The 8,965-nt window shown below is 54.1% G+C and overlaps 1 protein-coding gene across 1 annotated transcript in view; it reads left to right on the top strand.

Annotated features, from left to right (window-relative positions):
• The window catches only part of GATAD2A (GATA zinc finger domain containing 2A), a 20,787-nt gene that overhangs the window by 2,497 nt on the left and 9,325 nt on the right, over positions 1-8,965 (top strand). The window contains 3 exon segments of the mRNA XM_057385008.1: positions 3,184-3,235; positions 7,891-8,157; positions 8,159-8,209. Coding sequence (XP_057240991.1) covers positions 7,900-8,157; positions 8,159-8,209 — 309 coding nt within the window. The 5' untranslated portion in view covers positions 3,184-3,235; positions 7,891-7,899.

The following is an 8,965-nucleotide window of genomic DNA, read 5'->3' as shown; positions in this document are numbered from 1 at the left end:
GGGACAGGGACCGGGATCTGCCATGGATCAGGGACAGGGACCGGGATCTGTGTGGGATCATGGACAGGGACCGGGATCTGCCGTGGATCGGGGACAGGGACCGGGATCTGCCATGGATCAGTGGGAAAGGGATCAGGATCTGTGTGGGATCGGGGACAGGGACAGGGATCTGTGTGGGATCAGGGACAGGGACCGGGATCTGTGTGGGATCGGGGACCGGGATCTGTGTGGGATCGGGGACAGGGACAGGGATCTGTGTGGGATCAGGGACCGGGATCAGGATCTGGGACAGGGACTGGAAGTCCTGATACGGAGCAAACCCTTCCTGGAATCCTGGAGTGGTTCGGGTGGGAAGGAGCTCCAGGATCATCCAGGGACTCTTCCCACCATCCAAGCCAGCCTTGGGCACTTCCAGGGATGGAGCAGCCACAGCTTTCCCGGGAATCCTGCGCTCGTCCCTCTCCGGCTTCTCCCAGGAAGGTTCTGGAGCATCCTCAGCTCTCCGGGAGCACCATCCATGGATTATGGAATGAACTTCCCAAGAATTCCAGGCCTCAAGCACAGCTGGAAAGCTGGAATTCCACGATTTCCCAGCGAAATGCAGAGGATTCCAGGTCTGTGCTGCTCCTGGATCCGAGGGTGGCTCCGAGCGTCCYGCAGCTCCAGGGAGCCCCTAATTCCAGAGGAATGGGATTTTCCGAGATCCTCTTAAACATGAACGGCTCCGGGCCAGTCCCTCTAATTCCCACAGGAATTCCCAGGCTCGGGATCACAGGGCTGGAGCTGCTCCTGTTCCTGGGAATGAAGGGAGATCTGGGAATTCCCAGGGATGGACTTGGTTGTGTCCCAAAGGGATCCCGCACCAATTTCCTGAAAATCTCGCTCCAGACTTGCTTTTTTTTTCCGTGGAAAAGGAACAAAATCTGACAGCAGAATGTCGGGATCCCGAATTCCCTCTTATTTGGGATATTTCGCAGAGAAGGGGGAAATCTCAGCTCACATCCACCATGTYCATCCCATTTTCCATCACATCTGAAGGAAAAATCCTGAACTTTTGGAGGAACCACCAAAATTCCTTGGAAGATTCGTGCCCCTCTTTGGCAGGACTCGGAGCTGGAACATTCCCTGTGGGAATTAATTCCTGATTTGGTGTGTGGAGAATATGCCAGGAATCCAATTATTCCCATATCCCCAATTTGGAAGCTTTGGGATCAGAGCCCCTGGAAGGAGCTTTTTTCCCTCTTCCCAAAGGAAACTTGGAGATGGTGTGASAAGATCCCACCGGGATTTGCCAGCACGGGGAAGCTCCACAGTCTGGGATGTTGGATGGAAACACCACTGGATGCTACAGGATGGCTCAGAATTCCTAAAAATCCCAGGGAATTTCCCATTCCACGATGGTCAGACCTGCTCCAGGACTTCCTTCTATCCCGGGACTTTTCCTGGAATTCTTTAGAAGAGTCCTGGGAGGAATCCGGGAATTTCAGAGCTTAAAAACCCCACTGGASCCTGGAATTTGCACTGGGAATTCTCCTGCTGGAGCAGGAAATCCTTGGAAGTTTTTCCTCATGAATCCAGAGCCCTCTGTGGCAGCGAATCCCAAGGTTGGGATTTCTCATTGGACTTGGAATGGGTGGAATGGGAATTTTCAGCCTCTGAAAAGTGCAGGAATTCTCTTCCCTGGATTGCCTGGGGAGGTTTGTCCGGCAGGAATTCCATGGAGAGTCCCCAGCATGGCTTTCTCTGGAATTTGGGATGCTYGGTTTTGTGGGATAAATCCCTCCTGGATTTTCCTGGATGATCGTTTTTCCCGGTGGGATTCAGGAATGTTGGTGGGAATGGGGTCCCTGGAGTTCCTGTGGAAAAATKGGGGTGTTATTCCAGAGGGAAGAGGAAAACTTGGAATGACAGAGAAAGGTCCGAGCTGCTCTTTGTCCCAGTGGGTGATGAATTCCGGGATTTTTCCCTGGATTTGGAAGTTGTTTTATGGGAACRAGACCCCCAAATCCCTCGGAAGTGAAAGATCCAAGCCTGGAATGTGAGAGGATTCAGAGGATTTGGCTTTGTGGGATGTTGGAATTCCGGGCTGGGAGACCCTGGAGCTGCAATTCCACGGATCCCGAGCAGCTGCTCCCGGAGGAATCCCTCCCAACATTTCTCCGTGGATTCTGGGATGATTTCCTGAGCTTCCCAGCCCCGAATTCCCACCTCGGGAAAGGCTCGGGCAGGGCTGGATCCAGGGAAATCCCAACCTTTGGAATGTGGGGTCAGACAGCTCCTGGGGATCCTCCGGACACCGGGAATGCTCCAGGCCCTGCTCATCCYTGGACAAGTTTTGGGAAGCTCCGGCTCCCTGATCCGTAGGAAAACTTGGGAATCTCAGGTTCTCTCCGGTGCCGCGATCCCGCGGGATCCGGGAGTTCTGCTGGGAAAGGCAGAACAAYCCCTGGGTTTTGCTGTGCTCGGTGTTTGATCCCACAATTCCCACTCAGGATTCCCAAATCCCGTGGCTGTGCTCTGCTGTTGGGATTCCCGAGTCCCGTGGTGGTGCCGTCGTTTTGGGATTCCCAGATCCCATTGTTGTGCCATGGTTTGGGCATTCCCAATTCCCAAGGCTGACTGTGGTGCCAGAATTCCCAATTTTCATGGTGCTGCCATAGCTTTGGGATTCCCAAATCCCGGGGCTGAGCTGTCCCAGAATTCCCAAATCCCGGGGCTGTTTCCGTGGATTCCCGTTGATCCATCAGGGAATGTTTGGCCCTGTCCCGGCCGTGTTCCCGAGGATCCATGGAAATCCTGCCCCAGTTTTCCAGCCCCTCTGGAGTCGGGTTTTCTATGGGATTCTCCCCGGGTTGGGATTCCAGGGATTTCCTGCCGGGACWTGGGGCTGCTGTTGGGGTAAATCCCAATGGGATGTGGGGTTTAAGGTTGGACAGTGATCTCCAGGATAAATYCRGGATAAATCCCRGCCTTGTTCTCCTTGGGGAAAGTCGGGAATGTCRCTTCTGCAGGGGATCAGGAAGGAGTTGGCTCCTCCCTAAAACTTTACAGGAAAGCCCAAAAAACTCCAGATAAAACCCCAAAAGTTCCTTTCCTGAAATCCCCATTGGGRTCCGAGTTTTGGGATGATTCCCTGGGGAAGGTTTTTATTCCAGGATTTTTGATCATCCTCTCTCCCCTCAGGATCCGCAGCTCTGGCTGGATCCCAGCGGGAACCCATGACCGTCCCTGACAGGTAGGAGCTGGGAATTCCATGGAATTCCATGGAATGGGAATCTGGCACGCCGTGGGCTGGAATTCCAGTGCTGGAACTGGGGAGCTGGGCCAGGAGGCTGGAATTTAATCCTGGAAAAGCTGGGGAGGAGCTCCACGATTCCCAAAAACCTCTGTTCCCCTGAGTTTAACCCAATTCCCGAGGAGGGAAATCTCCCGGATTTTCTGTGGGATTGGGAAGTTCAGCTGGGGAGGTTGGGCTGGGATGAGAGGATCCAAACCCGCTGGAATTCCCACCGGGATTCTGGCAGGGGATCGGGAGCGTTGGGCAGCGCCGGGAATGGGAATTGGGAATGGGGGTTGGGGTTTGGGATTTGGGATTTGGGATTTGGGGGTTGGGATTTGGGATTTGGGAATGCTCAGGGAGGGAGGAGCTGCGGCCGAGCTCTGCCCCGGCAGGTGGAGGATTTTACCTGAGCAGGGCTCACCTGTGCAGGGTCTGTCTCACCTGTGCCACCCTCAGTGTGCCATTGTCCCCTGTGCCATTGTCCCCTGTGCCACCCTCCCTGTGCCACTGTCCCCTGTCGCAGTGTCCCCTGTGCCATTGTCCCCTGTGCCATTGTCCCCTGTGCCATTGTCCCCTGTTGCAGTGTCCCCTGTGCCATTGTCCCCTGTGCCACCCTCCCTGTGCCACTGTCCCCTGTCGCAGTGTCCCCTCCCCGTGTCGCTGTTTTTACCTGTCCAGGTGTTCCCCTGTCCCATCCGTGTCTCCCCCGTCCCCGCCGGCAGCGTCCCCCAGCAGGAATTAGGGACAGATCCCAGCAGGAATTCCAGGATGGATCCCGGGGTGGGATTTTGGGATGGATCCCGGGGTGGGATTTTTCCCCCCAGTCCTGCCTGTCCCAGGCTCTGGGGCTGGAGGGGATCCCATTTTTTTTTAATCCCAAACCTGAGGAAATCCATAAAAAAATTGATTTTGTCTTCAAATTCCTTTTAGAAAAGCTGGGAAATTTGATGGTTGGATAAGAAGATTCCTCTGGAATCCAGATTTCCCCTTGTGGTGCTTTTCCTGCTTCCCTCTGGGAYAATCCCGGGGTGAAGGAATTCCCTGTGGGAATGAGCAGCAGTGTTTGGGTTTGGAAAAGCTGCAGCTGGAAAATGCAGGAATTGCTTGGAATTCCCAGCTTGGAATTCCCGCGTTCCCGGCGTCTGGGGCTGGGAAAGCTGCTGGGGATTGGGAATATTTAAGGATGGAATTTTGGCCGTAAATTCCAGGAGCTCTCCCTGAACGAGGAATTCATTGGGAAGGATCCGATCGCCATCACCTTTATTAATATTTAAATTGAACAATGAATATTCAAATCAATGCATTAATAGTCAAATCAATTCACATACATTTAAATTAATTCCGGAATATTTAAAGCTGTTCCCAACCAAAAAAAAAACCCTTGGAATTCTGCTCTCTTAAAGGAGGAGTTTGGGAGGGAAAATAAAATGGAGAAATAATGATTAATAATTAATTAATGATTAATTAATAATGGGGAAGATGGRCCTGGAAAATCCAGGAAAAGTTGGGAATTCTGCTCCTGGGTTTCCTCCTGTGCAGTCCCAGGGGTCCCATCCCAAATCCCACAGCTCATTCCCAAAAAGCCCAGCCTGGGACTCTGCTGTGTCCAGCCGTGAATATTCCAGCTGGGAATAATTTGGGAGTAATTCCCCCAGGAAAAGYGGGAAAACTGGATTTTGGAAGGCATTTTAGTGGCTTTCATACAATTTTCCCATTAACCTCAGAATTCCCTGAAAATTCCCATCAAAGCCACCAAATTCCTCCCATAATTCCATCTCCCCCCGGGAAAGTTCACCTGGAATTTGATCGAAATTCCCGGAATTCCTGCCTGGATTTTTCCAGGCAGCCGTTGTTCCCCCTTTCTCCAGCTCCCGGTAATTTTGGGATGCTCCTTTCCCACGTCCCCAGAGCCTTTGGTGCTCCAAACTTCCAGGATGAGGAATTTTTAAGGATGAGCTGCCCCAAATYCCGTGGGAAGCAGCGGGAATTCCGCTCCCAAAATCCCGGCTGAGCTCAGCTCCTTAAAAAATTCCTTTGGATAAAAAATTCCATCCGGGAGGGGCTGAGSCGCTTCCCGCAGCTCCGGAATTCCCGAGGGAGAGCTCGGGAGCGGCCGATCCCCGTGGCTGGAATTCCTGGAGCTGCTTCCCGCCCCTTCGGGCTGCTCCAGGSACCTCATCCCAAACTTTTCCCGGTTTTGTCGCGCTTTTCCCAGCGCCGGAGCATCCTCGGGAGAGCTTCCCGCGGGTTCGGGGTGCGGGAGCTGCGCGGGATCCCGGGAATGCCGGGAATTCCCATTGCGGGAATGGCCGGGGGAATCGGGATTGATCCCGGTGGGAGCGGGGCGGGGGCTCGGGCCGGGAATCCCGGGAATGCCGGGCGGGAATTCCCACTGCCGGCTCGGCATTCCAAGGGTTAAGCGCTGCCATTTCCGTGCCATTCCCGAAGTGTCCGGGAACAAAATGGCAGCGCTTAACCCTTGGAATGCCGAGCCCGCCGGGAATTCCGCCGGGAGCCGGAGCCGCCCCCCTTCCCGGGAATCCCCATCCCAAAATCCCGAAATCCCGAAATCCCGAAATCCCAAAATCCCGAAATCCCGGCGGCTCCGCCTCCTCCCCGCCCCGCTCCCCTCTGGGGCTGGGGCTGCTCCAGGGATTCTCCTCATTCCCACCTGTTGGTGTCCATGGCTTCGGGCTGGGAATCGCGGGACAGGTGCTGAATTCCCGGCTGGAACTTTGGGAATCTCCATGGATTTGCTGCGCTCCTGCACGTCCAGGGATTGGGGTTATTTGCTGGGAATTCCCATGGGTTTTCCCAGGATATCCCACTCCTGGCTTCGGGATCAGCGAGTTCCGAGGGAAAAAATCCTCAGGGAAAGAAATTCCCAGGAATGTTGTGGGGATGATCCATCAATCCCTGCTGGGATCCAGGGAATCCTCACGAGCAGCAAATCCATGGAAAAGATTCCCTGAGGAACCCTAGATGTGTTTGAATCCCACTTTTCCACCTCTGGGAATTCAGGGGTTTTTTTCCTTTTTTTCCTGTAATTTTGGTTGCTGATTTTGGCTTTGGGCTCCCAGAATTCCAGGAACTGGATGGGAATAGAGAGGAATTCCTGGAGAGGAAGAGATGTGGGGAAAAAAAATGAATTTCCAGACAAGTTTGTCCTTTTTAACTGGAATTTTAATTGGGATTTTCATCAGGAATTTCTCTCCAAAACTGCTCCAATTCCAACCTCATTCCCATTCCTGGAGCAGCTGGAACCACACCTGGAAAATTCACTTTAAAATCTTTCYTTTCCAAGGTTTCCCTGCAACTTCTGAGGGATTTTTTCCCCTCTTTTCCCCCTTTTCCCTGCCCTGGGCACTGGAGGGGCCGGAATTCTCCTGGAAGAGAATCCAGGAGAATCCTGCTGGAAAAACACCGGGAATTCCTCCAGGTTTCTGTTCCCCCTGGAAGGAGGGAAGGTTTGGGAGGCAGGATAAGGAATTTTGGGATTCTTTTCCCCACGGAAAACAGAGACGGCATCACAGGCAGATCCAGGGCTTCAATGAGTTGGGAATTCCAGAGGGTTTGGGGTTTTTTGTGCTCTCCCAAGAGATTCCGGGCAGGATGAGCAGTGTCCCTTTCCCAGCCCTTTCCCTTTCCCAGCTCAGACTGGTTCTGGAAAAGGCTTTGTCCGTCCGGGCTGAGCCCTGGGAAGGGTCACGGGATCAGAGCCTGACTCAGCTCCCGATGATCCCCGSAGCAATCCCGGAGCAATCCCAGCTCCCCCCGGCTGGGAACGCCTGCCTGGCTCCTTCCAGCCGGGAATTCGGGCCTCTCCAGGAGCCTGCACTTCCCAAAAAAACCCTGGGACTCCTGGAGCTGCTGCCGCTCCATGAAATTGCCAAAAACCCCCCGGAAATCCATGGGATTTCTGCGTCCCACAGCCCCGGGAGGGGSGTCCTGCTGCAGTTCCAGCTGCTCTGTTCCTAACCCATTTCCCCCTTCTCTTCCAATTCCCAACACCCAAATCCCTCTTCCTGCTGGAATTCCATCAGGAGATCCAGTTTGGAAAACCTGAATTTTGGGGAGTTCTCTGCTGGCTGGATCTGGGAAGGGTCACGGGAACAGGGACCGGAGCGATCCCAAATTCCCAGGGAATGCTGAGGTTTGGATCCTCTCCCATCCCAGAATTCCAGGTGGGATTTCTCCTGGATGCTCCCCCTGGAGTTGGAGTCTGTTCCCAGCTGGATTTTGCTSCACAGGAAAAGCGGGAGTGGGGCTGGACCCGCTGGATTTGGGAACAGCCCTTGGGCTGCTCTTCCCGGACTTYTTTCCCAGCACCCTCTGGACTTTGCCCTGTTTGGAATTGAAGGGATTTGATCCCGGGATTTTTTAACCCCTTGGTGTCTCCTTTTCCCAGGGAATTTTAAGCTCCCTGATGTCTTTTCTTTCTGGGATTTTTACCCCCTTTTCTGGGATTTTTTACCCCCTTTTCTGGGATTTTTTTACCCTCTTTTCTGGGATTTTTACCCCCTTTTCTGGGATTTTTTACCCCCTTTTCTGGGATTTTCCACCCCCTTTCCGGTGATTCTGACCCCTTTCCCGGGCTTTCCCCTCTCCAGGATCTCACCATGAGCGAGGACTCATGCCGGACCCGCAGCCAGAAGCGCGCCCTGGAGCAGGATGCGGCTCCCCCCGAGCTGGAAAATAAAAAACTCAAGATGGAAAAAGGAACCGCGGGGTCGGAGCTCAGCGCCGAGGGGGACGTGAAAATCAAGGCAGATCCCGGGGCCGGGAAAATGCCGGGGTTGTTGAAAAGCGGGGAAGTCAAAGCCACCATCAAAGTGGAGCTGCCGGCGGGGGACGAGCCCGTGGACATGAGCACGTCCAAAGGGTGAGGATTCCCGGGAATCCGGAGCCCCAGCCCCTCCTGATCCCGCTGTTCCTGGGATGGGCTCGGGAATCCCTGGATTTGCAGCGCTGTGATCCCGCTGTTCTTTGGGAAGGGCTCGGGAATCCCTGGATTTGCAGCGCTGCTCAGCCCCAGCCCCTCCTGATCCCGCTGTTCCTGGGATGGGCTCGGGAATCCCTGGATTTGCAGCGCTGTGATCCCGCTGTTCTTTGGGAAGGGCTCGGGAATCCCTGGATTTGCAGCACTGCGTTCCCGGGCTCGCTGTGCCCTCTACAGGACGTTCCCAATTCCTCGGGATTTGCTCACTTTTCCCACTCGGGAAATTCCTTTTTCGGGTCCTGCCGTTCCCTGGATGGTGCTGGAGGCTTTTTCCGCCCCCTTCCCGTGATCCCTCTGCTCTGGAGCAATCCCGGCTGCAATTCCCAAATCCCGGTTGGAATAAATGCAGAACGTTGGTGCGGGGATTCCTTCAGATCCAGGGYGGGAAAAGCCAGAAAATTCCAGTATTTGGGTTTGGGAAGGAGATGGAAAAGGAGGAATCTGATTTTTCCTTTCAGCACTGGAAGAAAAGTGGGAAGGGCCCCATTTTTCCCTGGATTTGGGGTGGGAAGTGCAGTCAGRAGCTTCCCTGTCCTCCCAGAGGAGAGGGAGAAGCTCCTCACAGGAAGCAATTCCCCATTTCCATGGGGTTGGATGATTTTAGGGACTTTTCCATTCCCAAATGATTCTTGTTTTCGGCACATTTTGGGAAGCTGGGWTTGCACAGGGAGAGCAGGAATTGTGCT

The sequence above is a fragment of the Malurus melanocephalus genome, unplaced genomic scaffold, assembly GCF_030028575.1.
Source record: "Malurus melanocephalus ecotype Western Australia unplaced genomic scaffold, MMel_1.1 scaffold_771, whole genome shotgun sequence".
In the NCBI taxonomy this organism is placed as follows: Eukaryota; Metazoa; Chordata; class Aves; order Passeriformes; family Maluridae; genus Malurus; species Malurus melanocephalus.
Note: the sequence above shows the minus strand (reverse complement) of the source record. Positions and strands in the feature narration are given on the sequence as shown.